General features: G+C 32.6%; 1 protein-coding gene across 1 annotated transcript; it reads right to left on the reverse strand.

Annotated features, from left to right (window-relative positions):
* Window positions 1-1,526: 1,526 nt before the first annotated feature.
* LOC114385464 (epidermal growth factor receptor substrate 15-like 1) lies at window positions 1,527-14,501 on the reverse strand. The gene is made up of 13 exons (XM_028345556.1): window positions 14,036-14,501; window positions 12,792-13,854; window positions 12,302-12,505; window positions 11,923-12,152; window positions 11,160-11,234; window positions 9,738-9,809; window positions 9,558-9,656; window positions 9,368-9,439; window positions 9,165-9,279; window positions 8,009-8,077; window positions 5,984-6,398; window positions 4,639-4,768; window positions 1,527-2,386 (listed from the first exon to the last, which is right to left on the reverse strand). Exons 1-13 carry the CDS (start codon window positions 14,174-14,176, stop codon window positions 1,958-1,960), a joined length of 3,114 nt encoding a protein of 1,037 aa, XP_028201357.1. The 5' UTR covers window positions 14,177-14,501; the 3' UTR covers window positions 1,527-1,957.
* Window positions 14,502-18,229: the final 3,728 nt, after the last annotated feature.

An 18,229-nucleotide genomic window follows, 5' to 3' on the forward strand; every position in this document is an offset into this window, starting at 1 on the left:
AATATATCTGTCCTTGCTATCTCGACAGCTTTCACAAATAGCATATTTGTACCACGCATGCCAATGGGTTGGACCCACTTAAATCTTTAAAGTGGACTGAACAACTTTATGATTTAGCCGTTGTCAAATGATAGAGAAATTGCAAATAAAGACTAGTATATTAATGCAATTAAACTAAACAAAAGAAACACAATTTCATAACGTATAGTAAAAGAACAAATTTTATATTTTCTTGTTGGAAGTTTATACCATCTTTCCCTCTGAGTGCATGTATGTGTTGGTTTTTCAAGTGATTTTGGGTATAAGTTTCCAACTATTTGATCTTAACCCAGAAACTTTCTATTTAAAGACCAAGTTAGGTAATAATCTTTTAGTTATCTAATTTATGAGGGGATTACCCATGTACATCAATTATAAAATATGATTAACCTACGAAACTTCATATTACTGTTACCAACTTCAGCTTTTGCTCAGGGACTCCCCTACTGCTGAATTAAGCAATATCCAGTATGAAGTAATTCAAATGGCATAACTTAGTCGCTACAACCTTGGTGTTTTGTTTGAGTTTTTAGCCTCTTCTTATATACGCATCTAGGCTAAAGTATGATTTTTGTCTTAATATCTTAATCTCCTATTTTACAATATTGAGGATTTTGATCCCAAGTATCAACTGTCAATTTCTAGACATTGGCGGTTAAATTAAAAATGTTGACCATTAACTTGTTAATAATGTGGCACCTTAATATTAATTTTTTAATTAATATTTTGATTAGTATAAAATTTAATTTAATAAGAACTTAATTAAAAACTAAAATATGTAAACAATTTTTACTTCTTCAGTTTTTTTATTATGTTAATTAATTAACTAAAAACTATGCACCTTTAAATAAACAAATGAAAAATAGGCATGTCACAACAGTCAACGCTAGACATGTCAGTCAATGGCCTGAAATTGATGGTTGAGGCCTAAATTCTCAATTTAGTAAGAATTAAATATCTTTATTTTTTATAAAATATAAAAAATTAAAATTGTGAATTAAGTAAAATTAGAGGAATAAAATTATATTTTAGCCTTACATCTATAATTTGAGACTGCAGCCTCCATCGCATTTTGGTTCGAGGCTTGAAAATTTGGACTAGTCTTATAAATGCTAATTATTGAACCTCAAACAATTTCTTTGTTTGCACATTATTATATTTCTTGTTTTCTTTTAATTTTTGTAGACTCAACCATACTCTCTACTTTACTAGAATTATTTTTCAAAATAAAGAGTAGGTTTAAATTTCTTAATAACTAAGCAAACAAATAAATTCATAAACAATGACAATTTAGTTCACTGCATTTCCTTTTAATTTTAAAATACTCCACCCAAATACAACATAATTTGATCACAAATCTCTCCAATAAGAACTTACTACAAAATCAGAACCAACCCGAGTGTTCTGATGAAATTAGATTGAAGAGGAATACTATTAATTTCAGTCACTAATAATTACGCGAAATAAGTTCAGTTAATTCACAAAAATTGTGTTAAAAAGTATATTGTTTACATTTCACTAAATTTAATTGAACAAATTAGGTTCAAGTTATACTTCAGCACATATATGAAAAAGAATCATAATACAATTCCGCTCGGTAAACAACACTCAAATCAGATAGTCATCAATACCACAATCTCTTCTACGGGACTATGGAAAATTATCAACCAACAAACCAAAAATATAGACAGGCCTTCACTTTCATTTTAAGAAGGGAAGTAAGATTGCTGGACTGGAGACAAACCTGCGCCCTTCCCCAAAGAAAAAGTGAGGAACAAGGAATACACAAGATTAAATACAAGAAATACATTACACGTAACAGGTTCCAGATAGCAAGACTGACAACCCACTCCACCAGAGGCAACAGTCGGAAAGTCTGAAAATAGAAAGAAATAATGCATCGGGTGGAATTGCTAAACTAAAAGGCACTCCAATTATCAGATCCTCGTCTTGGAGTTTGATTATCCGATGAAGTCCTAAACGGGCCAGAGCCAAAGGGATCCGAGTCATCAAAAGCTGGAAACCCATGAGCATGGTCAAAATCCACACTGTTGCGTACTGAATCATATTGTTCTGTCGTCTCCCGAGCAGGCAAAGATACACTATCATGTGTTCTGAAGGAATCAAATCTTGAGAAATCAAAAGCAGTTTCCAACCACTCTTTTGGCCTTTGCGGAGAGCTACTTGAGCTGTAAAGTGGTGTGCTTGGAACAGAATCATCAAAACCGAATCCACTGCTCCTCTGGAAGAAATCACCAGCCTGTGGTGAACCTGTTTTGATGGGGTTTAAGCCCAGTTCCCCAGAATCAAAGAAATAGTTGTTCCCAGCTCTATCAAGATCTCTCTCCTGTAAAAAGAAAATCCGGAAAGTAATGAGTAGATTGCTAGAGTATAAATATCCATTGATCAAACACGTACAAGCAACTCAGAATGTTAAATTTAAGAAATATATTACCAAGTACATTAACAGAAAGTGAGGGTTCAGTATTTTTAGTCAATCCTCAAATATATTCAATTATAAATCTTTGGGCTGGCAGATCTAGCACATTCAGATTACATTATGCTTTCTCCTCTGATCCCATCAATCCTTTGCAAACTGGCTTCCATAGTTTTTTGCAAAGAATGACACATCTATCCCTTTGATTTTAAGACACAATCATAAAATCTTATAAAAGCTCTGAATTTCTACTAGCTAAATCATCATGTCTTCATATTCAATCACAAGTATAACGTAATGTAACCATTGAAATCTCCTTAAAATCCAAGTCATATTCTCAACAACCACATGGAGGCCAACTAATGCTGGGTTCGATTGTAATCTATAAAAGGAAACAAAAGACCAGCACAATCTTCATTTATCTGGAAAAATCCTATGATAGGGTGCCACAAGAAGTCCAATGTAAAACTCTAGTGATAAGGAGTTCGTATTTTATATAATAAAATTGTAAAGGATATGTTTGAAATGGAGTTATCAAAAAAAGATTTCCTTTCAAAATAAGGTTTGCACCAAGGTCAATTTAGAGTCCAACTTTTTATCTTAGGCAATGAATAGCGAGTGAACTAATAGAGTTGTAATATAACCGTAGTCTTGCACCAAGGGTCAACTTTTCGTGCCTCTATCATGGTATTGCACATGCTTATTGGGCACAACCAAGAGTCAATGCCTCAATTATGGTAATTAGGCAATTGCTGCATATAAATATCCTTAAATATGGTAATTATGTAATTCTGAGTTACATAATTATGGAAATTAGGTAATTATTTTCTCTTTAATTAAATTATTACCCATAGACCATAGTCTATAATAATACACCCCGCTGTGTACACTAACACATGGATTCAGTTATGTCTCTTACTTTTTCTTCTTCTCAACATCAATAAACACTTTCTACAAATTATACATATAGGTCTGTTTTAAGAAAGCATTTTTTTAATAAAATAAGCAGTTTTCTTCATTTCTGATGTGTTTGTCTAAGCTACTTTTTCTTAAAATAAGCAGTTTCTGTTTTTTTTTTAAGAGGCAAATCCTATCTACTTCTTAAGAAGCGCTTTCTTTTAAATTGTTTTTTCAAGTTTAAACAAAAGGGTCCGATAAAAAAAAAAAGTTTAAACAAAAGGGCCCATAGTCCTAGTTGATGAGTGAAGAAAAGAAAGAAATATAGAAAACTTGAATTGTGGAGGAAGACCACCAAATGAAACATGATCAAGGTTTTGTCTCAAAATTCTGTTTTGAATGGGCCTATCTTAACTCCCAAAACTCTTGAAGTTACCATTGTTCAAGCCCTTGTTCTACTATGGTTGTATCTATAGTCGATATCGGATCTCAACAAAATTTGAGGTTTATTCAGTTTAAAGTTTCACAATAATGTGTTATAGATAAATTAGAAGAAATTTAGTGTATTTGAGCCTTTCTCTATATGATTTTGTCAATAATCTCTTGACTCTTTCCAAATATGCATACCTCAAATGATGATTTGTATTACCACATTAACTGTTCTCAATAGTGACAATTTCCTAGTATGCATCTTTCCAGTAATATTTTTCTTCATAGGCTATGTAACATCTTGACTAACTTTTCCAGATGAGCATCATTCTAACAATCTAATCACTATGTCGTCTTTATTAATGCTCTTTTTTGGTCAAATGTATTTAAGTCATTGTTTGGGAACCCAAATAACATTGTGTGCTTTGGTGAGCCTATCAAAGTTTCGAGATGACGACATACTAATCTTCAACTAGGGGGAGTGTTAGAATATTAGGATTATCATTATTGTGTAAAGAGTCTTGCCATGTTACTTATACAACATTTGTTACTTACTTGAATATTAGTATTCATTGTTGTATTAGACTATAGTGTTGGGTTAGCGTTTTCAAAATATTACAACATCTCAATTCAGTTAGTTACATATACTCCATATTTGTCTCTTTTCCATTCAGTCCCTATAATTTCGACAACCACCACTGGTCATGACAAGGAAGAATAGTGCAGGTGAAATTTAAACACACACACACACATATATATATAACTGGCAAACACGTGTTTTGAAATAAAAATTAATTTGGCCAAGACAATACTTTAAGGTGTGAGAATTGGCATACCTCCTTAGTGAAGCTACTAGCATTGAATCCCCAAACTGAATCAATATCATCATTTGTGTCAAAGGTTCCCCAATTTGGTTCATCAAAAATTTTGTCTCCAGAAAACACAGACTTGACACCACCATGATCACTACATATGCAAGATTATATGTAAATTATTTTGCATCATCAAGAGATCCATAACATGTGAAAATATGAAACAAAGTATACATTGGTATCTATTGACACTGATGTATGTCAAAATCAATTTCAAACCAAATTTGGAAATTAAAGTCTGTATCATGCACTAGAAATGTTCCTAGGACGGGTTGAAACAGGTTTAGCTTGATCCCTACCTAGTTAAAAATTTTAATAGGGTCATTTGATAGAAGCTGAATGTGTGTATGCTGATGATAGCATCACCATTCAAATATGACTAGTATAAAAAAATATGATAGTCCTAAATCTATAAAGTGATGATATACAACAATTTGTGACTCTGTTAAACGTGTCATATGAGAGATGATAGTTATGAATGACTCTTGAAAACTTGCTATCCGTGGGTCTCTAACACACACCCTCACATAAAAGCCCTTTGAGTTGAAGCATGGAAATGCACAGGCTCATTTTTCCTTGTGCTAAAGTTATAATATGATTGAAAAAAATGGGGCAGCACAAATCAAACTTTTATCCAAACAGTAAGAGGCTGTAAAACCATGTCAAGGACAAATCTTCTAGAAGAATAAGTTGTTGGGTGTAGACCAAGGAGTCTTTAACAATAATGCGACCATTTTTGTATAAAAAGAATAATAATAGAGAAGGGATCGAGTTACTACTGGAGGAGTAACTCTTCGTAAAGTTACTCCCTTCAATAACTCTTTGTATATATCAAATTTTATTAATCCAACTGTTAAATTAAAAGTTCTTATTTAGTACATCAAGTCTACAAATTTTTATAAAATTATAAAACTATTTGATACTTCGTCAAATAAATTTAATTTAAAATATAATATATTTTTGTAAAAATATAAGTAAATGTTGAGTATAAGATTACATAACTACAAATATCTGATTTATATAAAACTTGATGTGTGCGGTCATTGAATCAATATCTAAATATTCAATGGTAGGAATAATAAAAATTCATATAAACAAAAAGTTATTAAAGAGACTAACAAAAACAACAACCACAACCAATAACAACAACAACATTAATAATAATATTATTTTTATAAATACCATGACCTTCCAAAGGCATAAAGAATATTAATGGTCAGCAAAATAAGAGGACGCCTACTAAATATATGATCAAATGAGCAATTGGCCAGCATTTGGGAAACTGGTGAATAAATCTTAAAAACCATACCTTTGGGTTTCTTGTATGGTATCTTGATCACGGAGTGAGCTATCTTCACCAGCTGTCTTTCTAATGTCAGAATCAAAATCCCCATGTGGGCTTCCGATAGCACTGCTTGCAAATGGACTATTGGGAGCACTTTTTACAGACCCATCTTCACTTTTATTATAAACAGATCCATTGCCAACTCCCTGTTCATTGGTAGTCCGGGGCTTTTCCGACTTATCATCACTCTTGGGAGAAGCAGCAAATGTAGGACTGTCGGTGTTCACAGCTTCTGTGTTCACAGCTTCCACGTTCACAGCTTCCGTGTTCACAGCTTCCACGTTCACAGCTTTCGTGTTCACAGCTGACGGCAACTTTTGCTTTGGAGGCACTATAATGTTTTGCACGTCGAGAGTGAGTTCTTTGACAAAAACAAATTCTGCAAGAATAGTGAATAACAAAATTTATTTAGTCCTTTCCATGATTATCCAAACAAGAACAGATGCAGGTCAGAAAATAAAGAAGAATCAGTTAACCGTTATTTTAATTCAATCAATATCTTATAATATCTCTTAAAATATACACCTATTTTTGGAATGTATTGTCTCCTGAACTACATAACTGTTCAAAATTGATCCCTCACATTAAGAAGAACAGCTACACTTAGAAAATAATGACACAACAAAGTACAGCTAAGTAAAGTTCATCAGCTAACAAAGTACTTAGTGTAAAAGAAATATAGATATAAGAGAGGTATAGGCAAGCAGAGAAAGTGATAGAAACTAAGGTCTGTGAGTGCATAGAAGAGAATAATTTACAAATAGAAAAAGACTGGCCAGCTTCTACTGGTTCTTTTGATGCCGCAACCAATTGTAAAACTTATGAGTACCAAATTTCATTATCCCTCATCCAACCCATTAATTATTTACTTGTCACAAAGGTTGCAGATCAGTTTGCTTAGTCTTCTGATATTATAATTTTCTTTCAGCTATTAAAAATGTCAGTGTGTCATGAGTAGGCATGCCTTAAGATTCAGCTCTTACCTCAATGTTGCAATTTCTTCTCTGATCTGAAGAGATATTATCTGCATTTATTTCCTTAATTATTATCTCTATATTCTTTATTTTTTGTATTTGTGGACTTATCATCAATTAGGTTGAATAGGTTCATAAAAAATAGGAAAAATTGCAATTTTAGTCCCCCTTTAATTATTGATCTGTGATTTTAGTCCCCACATTTTAGAAAATCCATAATTTTAGTCCAATCCTCAACTTAACATACATTTTATTTCTTTTATTTTGGCCCAAAATAAACACTAGACCTAACATATTCACTTAAGGTACTATCAAGTATCAAGAAATAATTTAATTAATTAAAATGTAAAAATAAAATAAATGTAAGCAAAATTGAGGATTGGACCAAAGTTGCAGATTTTCTAAAATGTGGTGACTAAAATCGTGGATCATAAATTAAAGGGGACCAAAATTGCAATTTGGCATAAAAAAATATTACATAATTTTGTAAATTTTTTTATATAACCCTCCATTTCCTTTCCCTAGTTCATTGCCTTCCCTTTCCTCCCAACTTTCAAAACATATCTGATGTGGTTACTAGGACTATAAGTGCAAACAACCAAGGAAGAACAGTAAAAAAATTGATAATGCATTAAATCATAATGTATCACATATACATACTGTCAATTTTATTAATGCGGAAGAAAATACAGATGGAAGGATGAAAAACACTAAGCAAAACAAGAAACAAGTAATGCAGACTTTAATACTTCACAAACAAGTTTTTTTTTTTAGATCAACCCCTTAAATTATAAGAATGACAAAAGAATATCCTTATCAAAATGCAAATGAAATCAAATTGAGTTTGATGATACAGAAGGTAGGCATCCAATAAGAGTATATAAAATAAAAATGTGGTTTCATAACCTTGTGCAAAATTTCCTCAATTAATGGTGGATGCCACATAATTGGCACAGCATTTTTATTTTTATTCAATTAACAGATTATCATATATAGTTAGGGTTATTTTGGATACCTTTATCTTCAAGCTTATCCCAATCTTCATCCCAGTCAGCAGCTCCTTCTTGGATACCAGGTTGCCAGCCTTACAGTATAAAATGGAGTGAGGCCACAGAATACAACAAACTCAATATGCACATAATTATTGCATTATTCAATATAATATATACTAAGGGGAGCGCATGGGGTTTGTGGGCAGAGTTACCCGGTGTAACTCTTTCTTTTCTTTTAGTCATGTTGTGAGTCTAACTATAGTTGGTAGTTAGACTGATATTAGTAAGACAGTTAGTTAGGACAGCTGTCACTAACTAACTCAAGTTAGTTGACAGTTACATAACTATAACTGTTAAATAAACTGTATTGTTCTCAGTTTCTGTTTGGGCTGAATACAATATTCTTTCACCTCAATTTAGTTCTCTCTCAGTTTTACTTTCAGATTCATTTAGCTTCATTAAAATCATGATAGATAAATGCAATCATACAGATACAGAAAGCCAACAACTAAAGTTTTTTGTCAGAACAATCTAAATAAATAAGCATTACTTAATAGAACACCACCAATATCAATTAAATCAAATGTATTGAAGATGAAAATGCATAGCATTTCTTACATACTGGTCTCAGAAAAATCAGTTTTTCATGTTTCCCTTCTTTTCATAAAATCAATGCATTAACCCAACATTTGATAGCAAGTACAGTAGCAACTATTACAAAGAACCATATAATTATATAAGCATCAATACAAAGCCTCATCATATTGTATAGTAAATTGATTTCCTAAAAAAATTGCACAAGAGAAAACATTCATGATAAGGAGCATTTCCTAAACTGTATATATTAAATGTCAATTGATCAGGTTATACAGTTTATTCTGATTTTATGTAACCTTTAACTGATTTTTTACAAAGCATCATCATATGGTATTTTATAGAGCTTGTCAAACAGAGCTTTGCAACAAAATCAGTTAAAAGTTACATAAAATCAGAATAAACTGTATATATTTAATATTCAAAACTAGTAATTCAGCTACTGAAGGCCAGTTCCTCAAATTACAAAACAAAGCTGATATCTAAAACAAATGCACTAAATACCATATAACGAAATCATAGACACGAAAAAGATTTGAGAAGGACTGAAAGTAATAACAAAATCAATTATAAATTTGAATTTACCAAAGGGTAGCTCCAATAATGTAGTGGGCTTAGCACGTAATCCGTATTTCTTGCACCGCTCATTCAGAGATTTCACCAGCTCATCAAGGTCTGTTTGAATACGATCAACATGAGCCTGAAAATTTCAGATGACTAAATGAGATACATAAGTTGATCACAATTTCTCAACATGGATGCACAAACCTGGTAATATTAAAATGTACCTGCAGAGTTGCATCACCTTTTCCATCCTGTTCCATCTTGACAATTGCTTGGTACAATTCAATTTTTTTCTCCTACACATAAATAAATCATTTGACAGCAATGAAGCAGAACAGGTAAAAAAAATAACAAACTTTTTAGCATATATGCTTATAAGCTATCAATTGAAGATAAAGCCATATTTCATTGCACCTGTATGTCACGAAACGTGGCTTCCTCGGTAGTTAACTTGGATGATAAATCTCCCACTTGCTTATATTTATCTTCATATTTCTTTGCTAAAATCTCAACCTTAAATTAATATATTGAGCAAATAATAAATATTATGATTATTGAGGTGATAAAAACACATGCAATTCTAAAGAAAGATACCTCATGCTTATCAGCAGCTATCCTTTCTATGACCTCATTAAGACGATTGTCACATCTGCTTTTGTACAGAACCTTTTATGGGCAAAAGAACAAGTAATTTGTTTAAAAAAGGTGAAAAGAAAAAGAAATGATGAATACTAAGTATTAACCTGACACTAACACTATTAACCATACGAAGAAAATGGAAGATAGCTTTTATATGCTTTAATCTTCTAGGTATCCACAATTTCATAGTACAAAAGGGTTACAAAAGAACATGTCTGTTTCATAGGCTTTTTTTTCCAGTAGTTCCTAGGTATTTGCAGAAGCAGACAAAAGCTGAAAGAAAAGGGATAGCATCTATTAATGCATAACAATTAAGTAAAAGACCTTTCCAAGAGACCCTTTTTCACTTCCTTAAATTTTTTTTTATCACCAAAAATACTATTATATTAGATATAACCAGAGTACACGAGGTACTGTTCAAAATACAAATCAGCACCAAGATATGCAGAAATATGCTATCCTAATACAAGCTAATTAACAAGAATTAGGCTACCATACATCTGACAGTAAGCTTGGTATATAACTACCCAGTATCTATAGAATACTCCCCCCCTTATTACAAAAACCATCCCTGATATTACTGGACCAGTAATGGAAAGGTAAGTCACTTCCTTAAAATTAATAGGACAGGAAACCCAAGAGGCAGACAGGTGATTGTGTAATTATGTTCAGCAGATCTATAGTAAGAAATGATTAGTTTGGTTAACAAATCTGGATATTGACAATAAGAACAAAGGCATGGGATCTAGGAATATGTTCTTATATATACTTAAACAATAACCTGCATATATTTTCCATCCTTAAAGCTTTGACAGTAAAAGCTCTTGGTAAGAATGTAAGATGCATTCTTCCTAAAGTACAATAAATCATAATGGTGAACAATTTTTTGACCAAAGTACATTTCACAATTACTACTGCTAGCTACATCAGTACATCTATATGGTATATAGCTCAGCCTGCAAATCAAGATACAGTATAAATGTACACAAATCAAATGTTAATCTGTTAAGCGTATTCTAAAATAAGTCTCAAGCTTGGACAGTTAGGCAAGGCGAACCCTGTACATAAAAGAGACTAAAAACAGTAAAAAAGAACTCAGATAAAGCAGACTAGAGTTTTAAACCTCTTTTATTTAAGTTTTTTTTTTAAGAAAAAGTTCTTTTTAATTAAAATGGCATCTTAAAAGAATTTACAATGATTATATTTATGTAAGTTTTCAAAAAAGAAAAACTTCAAAAATGCTGCTCTAGTGGTTTTCTCAGAAGCAAAAAACAGTAACTTCTGAAAGAAAGCTCTAAAACAATGCATCACAGAACCACTTTTTCTATACACAGGCCTTAATAAGATACAAAGGAAGAAAGCAAGAAAAACACTCACAAGTTCCTGCATTTTTGCACGGTAAAATTCTATTTTCTCTCTGGACTCCATAATTTCCTTCTCAAGTTCTTCCACCTGCATTTAGCAAAACAAAAGAAGAGATGAGAATTGACTGTGTTCAATTGAACCACAAGAATTTTATCAACAATACATGGACTGCAATAATGATATGCTTCGCACAAATGACAATCTACAATATGATCTTTCCACGCTATCTTCAAATATACCAGTAACAGCTAATAATTTTTGTATCTGTAAGCTTCAATCATCAGCCAAAAAGAGTAAGCACACTTCATGACTGAAACCAAAAATAACTTAAAATGTCATCACACCACATCCTCAAATTAATTGACCTGAAAAGATTATCATAGAGGACACATTCCCCATATTTGTGATCACAAAGAACCTACTAAGCTGAAAGGTAAGTTTATCTTATTCCTATATGACTGACTATACTCTATCTATAGTAGTGAATGTTGAGCTTTAAACGGACAATAAAAGAAAAAAGTGAGAGTAAAAGAAATAATAATATTAAAGGATGTGACCACAGAAAAAAGAACAGAATATGAAATGATTGTATATGAGATTATGGGGAGATATTAATGTAACACTTATCAAAGAAAAAATGACAGGAAATTTGTTAAGGTGGTTTAGACATGTAAAGAAAGTCACTGAAGGCACCAGTGAAGAGAGTAGATCACATGACTTTTGGCCCTATAAAAAGTGCAACAGTAGAAATGATGCAAAAAATAAATAAAAGCACCTTCTTATCAGCTTCTGTCGCTTCTTGAAACTTTGAATTAATTGAATTTTGCTCATCTGAACTCAGCTGATTAATGAGGTGCTTCTCCAAGACTGGAATTCTAGATTTCTGCGGCTTGTTCTGAGGTCCTTCATCAGACTGAGAGACAGCAGCCGGCCTTGGCGGCCGACCTGCAGCAGGGTTCACTTGTCGAGCACCAGAACCAGTTGTCCCTGGCTGTTGTTGAAAAGCTTCAAAAGATAAAAGGGGGCAAAGACACAAAAATAAGAGAAAAATATAAATTTATCATTTATCCGAAGGGTTATATCAGTATAATACTACAATAGTAGTACTGTAGTAGTAGTAGTAAAATAAAACCTGCTAATTCTTGGGCACACACCTGATGGATTTCCCCAACTACTATAGTGAGCAGCAGGTTGACCAGTAGTTGGTAAATCAAGCACAATGTTACTTGGAAGTACTGCTGGAAGAACACGTCCTTCCCTGTGTCGCTCCATTAGGTACAATGCAATACAAAACTCCCTGAGAGAAAGCATGCTATCATTATCTTGATCCGATAAGTCCCAAACCTGCTTTAAAACCTCTGAAAAATATAAAACATGGCATACACATAATGTTCAGGAAATTAGCTAGCCATGAAAAGTAATACACATGGAGGATGTGAAAACTAAACATAACCCCCACCCCAAACAGACAAAAAAAAACAAATGCTATCAAATGCAACTTAGTTCGGAAATATGTTTAATTAATCATATTTAAGTTGATTTCCTAATGCGTGTATAGCTAGAACACTAGAGAAGTAGAAAAATATATATGGCGTTTTAAGCCAACTGTCCAAACAAAAAGGCAAGGAAGTAGAAGAAATATACCTCTTGGTAATCTCCAACTAAGAAACAAGTTCCGCGCTTGTTCCCCCGTGATTTTCCCATCTCTATCTGTGTCTACTTCCATGAATACTTTCATATATTTCTGAACATCAGTTTGAGTCATCCTTGGCCATGGAGCTTGGGATTGACTGGAAGCAGAATCCTGTAATCTCCCTGGAAGTCCAGATGAATTCGGCATATTATGTGTCTGGACTGACGCATGCTGGTCCTGTTTTACCACCGGCTGGGCTTGCTGAAGCTGTGCACCAACAGGCTGGGTTGCAAGTGAGCGCTGCAAAGAATCAGGGGTACTAGTCCTAGTAGAATGCTGGTTTCCTCCAGATACAGGAACAATAGCTGAAGAAAGCGCTGAAGTGCCAGAAGAAAATCCTTGTGGAGAAGAAGCTTGCTTGGGCTGAAATGAGCTAGCTGAGAATAAATCTCCTCCAAAAAATGAATCGGAAGAATCACCGTTAACAGAAGCATCCACTGGTTTAGAATCCTTAACCAATTGATCTGATGACTTTATGGGGGAGGCAGGATATTGGCCAGGTGGCCGTGCCACATTTGATCCAAACCCAAACCCCTCCTGCGCTGATGGGGGACTAGTTCCTCTAACTGCTACTGGAGAGGAAGTTACTTCTGGAGTTCCACCCATCTTGCCATAACTGGAAATGCCAGGGGTTTCAGGGCGAGCCATTCCTTGAGTGGCAACAGTAGCTGGAGGCCTCGCAAACTGATTTCCCTGAGAAGGGAGGGTTTGCTGGTTACCACTCAAATTTGGAACTGCCCCCCTTGGTCCAAGATTTTGGTGGGATAAAGGACTAACAGGACCAATCTGTGGTACAGGTGCAGGTGCAGGTGCAGGCGCAGGTGCAGATACTGTGGCACTGAAATTAATCTGAGGAGCAGGAATCTTAGATGCAGCCGGGCCATACAATGCTGCTTTTACCATTTCGGGAGTTAGTTCCCGCTTACTCTGTGCCACGGTAACAAGCTTAAGGGCATTGTAAAACTCTGCCCGCCCAAGGAAACCACTCTGGCTTTGGTTTGCAAATGCCCAAATCTGCCGACACACAGACAGTTCAGTGTGATTTCTCAAGTATTTAGCATTTAGACAAACAGATTTCTAATGCAGTGACTAACTAATTCAAAAAAAACAATGCTCTGAGATGCTTGGTGGCACTTGATGTGAAGTAAATCAAATAATAAGCAGAATTTGATTGAGAATAGAGAGAGAGTGAGACCTGCGCAAGAACATGTTTGGGCAAACCGGAGCCCTGGAAGAAGGAGACGGCTTCGGCACCGCTGATACGGCCGTCTCGATCCAAATCTGCACGGCGAAAATAGGCATCGAAGAGATCGACATTAGGCGCTGCCGATGCCATTGCAGAATTCAACAGCACCGCCTGATTTCAATTGATTCCACACTTTTTTAGTTCTCCTTTGCCTTTTCAGATCACACCATGCATTTAATTGTGATTCATAAAAGCTCAACAAACATCAAATTTCGTACCCCGAAGATTGATTAATCGCTTGATTTGCACTTTGCTTGCCTCCAATCCAATCCGATCAACACACTCACCCAACAACAAAATTACAGATCATCCCTCGATTCTCAATTTTCGCCCAACGGACAATTTTAATCCTCTTTACTGTCTGAATTTCAAAAATACCACTCCTTATCACATTTTTGGGGAGACCCTGGCCAACTGTTTTAATCTTCTATGTTTTTATCCATTTATTTTCATGTGATTGAAGTTTATATTTATAATAATACATAAAATATTTTAAAATAAATAAATTATATTTTTAATTTTTATTCATGATTTTAGGTCATTTTTTATTATCGATAATTAGTATTTTAATTTGTATTAAATCATCATAATTAACTTACCTCATAGGTCAACTTGTTTACTTAAATATTTATGGTGATAGACTTAATGTTTATAAGGTCTTGGATCATCCCGACATGCTCTTAAGATTGACTCATACTTTTGTAAGGTGTGAAAATAGTTTTACTTTCGCACCCTAGACATCGTCTTATTTTGATCACTAACCCAAGCCTTAATCACCAGAGGGAAAAATATTATTTTAATCATTTTACCTCTCAACTAACTCATACATTCTGATACATTGACCTTGTACTTATATACGAAACTTAAAATATTAAGACATGATGACATAATTAGGAAAGTGTCACATCCATCCTAATATGTGAGACACACATAACTACATCTCATATATGTAAAAGGGGGCAAGAACAAGCACATGTCATGGGGTGAGGATGAAAAACTTGTAAGACGGTGACACGTGGATAGGATTGTTAAAAGCATTATATATAAATAGAGGGGGATTAGATGATTCACCTCAAATCGAAATATATCCCTTTTTTGAATATTGTGAGTCACTCTTTATTCTAGAAATCAATTTTAAAAAACACTCTTCATGATACACCCCCTTTCAAAGCACCCTTTTATCCTCCAAAAAGTTTTTGTTTGCAAATGTCATTTAGTCACTTTTGATATGTCTATTCAATTATAGCTAAATTAGGATTTTGAATGTGGAGGTTAGTGCAACGAAACATGGTGAATTGGAAAATAATTAAAAAAATTGAAAATAGAGTTTATTAGTAAAAATGAGGGGGTGTAAATATCATTTAACCTTGTTGCATATTCTTAGACTATCTGAGTCCAAAACCATTAGTTTGTTTTTTTATGGAATTTTCTTTCTAATCTACCTCCAACATTTTTTCAAATATTCCAAAATTACCCAACACTTCTTAGACTATCCCAGCCTTTTCTTTTTACCTCATTTTTTTTCCAACACAACCCCTTTTTTCAATTTTCAAAATATCAAAATTATCCTTCCCTTTTAAAAAAATAAAAAATCACCCCTCTTCTCTCATCTCACATACCTTGTCAATTAAAAAGGAAAAAAAATTATAAATAACCTTACAATTTTGAATTTCGTAATATCTCAAAATTTATAAAATGCTCTTTTCTAAATAGTTGATAAATCTAAAAATGAAATTTGATTTTAATGCATACGAAAATTCATAAAATTTATTTAAATTTCAATCATTGACAAAAATATCAGAACATATAAATGTAAAAAACTTAAATCAGAACATAAAGGAGAGAGAAAATTATTTTTTATTTGTTAAATTATTCAATTTTAAATTACTACAATACCATTAAAATTAATTAATTAGAATAACTAAAAGAGTGGTTTTTTGTCCTAATTTTTTTGTATAGCATGCTAATACACACCAACTCAAAATTACAATAAATAAACTTTTTTTAAGAGGCTACAATAGATAGAATTAAAACTTTTTTTTAATGAAGATAGAGTTCAAACTTAATAACTATAAAAGGTATAAAAATAAAATATGTCTTTATTAAAAGATTTAATACAATATTCACAATAGACAATGAACACTTAATTTTACAAACACCCGCATATATATATATATATATATATATATATATATATATATATATAATTAAATCTTTTAAAAAAATCTTAATTTTTTTACATACTCAGTTTTTTTTCCTATAAACTTAAGCATATCATTAATAATCGGCTGCGAAATATAATGACGAACATATAGATAAACTTTAGATTAGTGCATGACGTAGATGCTCATGCAAGAACATAATTCATTACATTAGCATGTCTTTTCACAAACTTGACTCTAAAGTTTTAAAATAATGAAAGGATTTGTCTACGCTCATTTAGGTTGTCTCCAAATTCAGAAATATCAAGAGATAAGTTATGGGACAGTTTGTTTGAATTTTTAAAAAATTAAAATAAATACTTTAAAAAAAATTAATTTTATAATAAATAAATATGATTTGTTTCTTAAAATAAAAAGAAAATTACTTTTTTAAGCATAATTATTTAGACACAGTTATTTATTTTAATCAATTTTTTTTTTAAAAAAAAAACATATTTTGTTTGTCACATTAGAGAAAAAGTTAAGGTGTTTGTGAAAATTTCGTGAAGAACAACTAAAAATAAGTTTTGTATAAAGTATAAAATAAAGACTAAATTTAATAATATAAAACTTGAAGGGCTAAAAAAAATTTTACAAAAATATAAAGACTAAGTATATATATATATATATTTTTTAAAATTATTCTTAATTTTTTCCGTCGGGCCATTCATCCCATTCCACACACAACTTAATAAACTTTTCTAGAGTATACAAACATATGAATTCTAGAATTATTACCAAAAGATAATTTTATCGACTTTTTTAGCCCAAAATTGTAGAGCAATTGTTCTTTTTTTTGGAAAGAAAACATGTGCAGTGGGATTGAAAGGATTTTCTTCTTTCACCTAACAAATTTCCTCATACACCCAACAGTCACAACACGGAAAATAAAAAATATTCTTACATATAATTTATATAGATTATCAATTCGTAAAAACTATATGAATAATTAAAAATATATTTTATGAAATAATTTAAAATTAATTATTCATGTAAATCTCAAATATGTGAGTTTTGTATCACTAACACGACATTCTAATTAATTCAACTCATAAATTAATTATGTTAAAAAATAATTAAAATTGTTATATATAATACTAAAATTTATAATATATATTTAATACATATATAAATTTACATAATAAATTTTATAATAATTAATTTTGATCTAATATATTTTTTGCATTTTAAATTTTTATTAAATCTATATTTTTATTTAAAATTTATATATATAAAAAAATATATTATTAGATTAAAATTAATTATCATAAATTTATGTAAATTTATATGTATATTAAATATATATTAAAAAAATTAATTATTTTTTTAACATAATTAATTTATTAGTTCGTCACGGTGTGAAGACTTATATGAATTATTGGGTTGTGTTTAATTTTTTTAGTGCATCAAATTAGATTAGGTTTTTGGTTTTAAAATACAATTTGAAAACTGAAAGGTGTTTGGCTATTTCTTATTTCCTCTGTCGCGAAGACTGGAACACCACCACCGAACTCGCCTCTGCAACCTCCTTGATCCTTAACCTCACCACCAGAACATGCGTAGCACCCCCTGCATCCACCATTCCCCAATCCTTTATCCCTACGTCGGCTCGGATTCATGGAACGTACGAGCTCCAGCGCGGCCTTTCCGTCACAACAATTCTCGATGAGGAAGCGTGTGGTGATGATGCGTTGCGAGGTGCCGAGGAGACGGATCTCATAGAGGAGCTCGACACCGCCGGTGTTGAAGGCGGCGAGGAGGTCAGGGCCGGCCTTGGAGTGGACGAGGGAGCCACCAACCTATGTGCCGACGATGAGGCGGTTTTGCTTGACGCTGGTGGTTTCTTCGATTGTCAGAGGGGAGAAGCCTTCGCGGATTAGGGAAGTAATTAAGGGCGCGTAGTCGTACCAGAGGCCGAGGCGGTTGGTGAGGATGTTGATTC

Source organism: Glycine soja, chromosome 14 (assembly GCF_004193775.1).
Source record: "Glycine soja cultivar W05 chromosome 14, ASM419377v2, whole genome shotgun sequence".
NCBI classification, from domain to species: Eukaryota; Viridiplantae; Streptophyta; class Magnoliopsida; order Fabales; family Fabaceae; genus Glycine; species Glycine soja.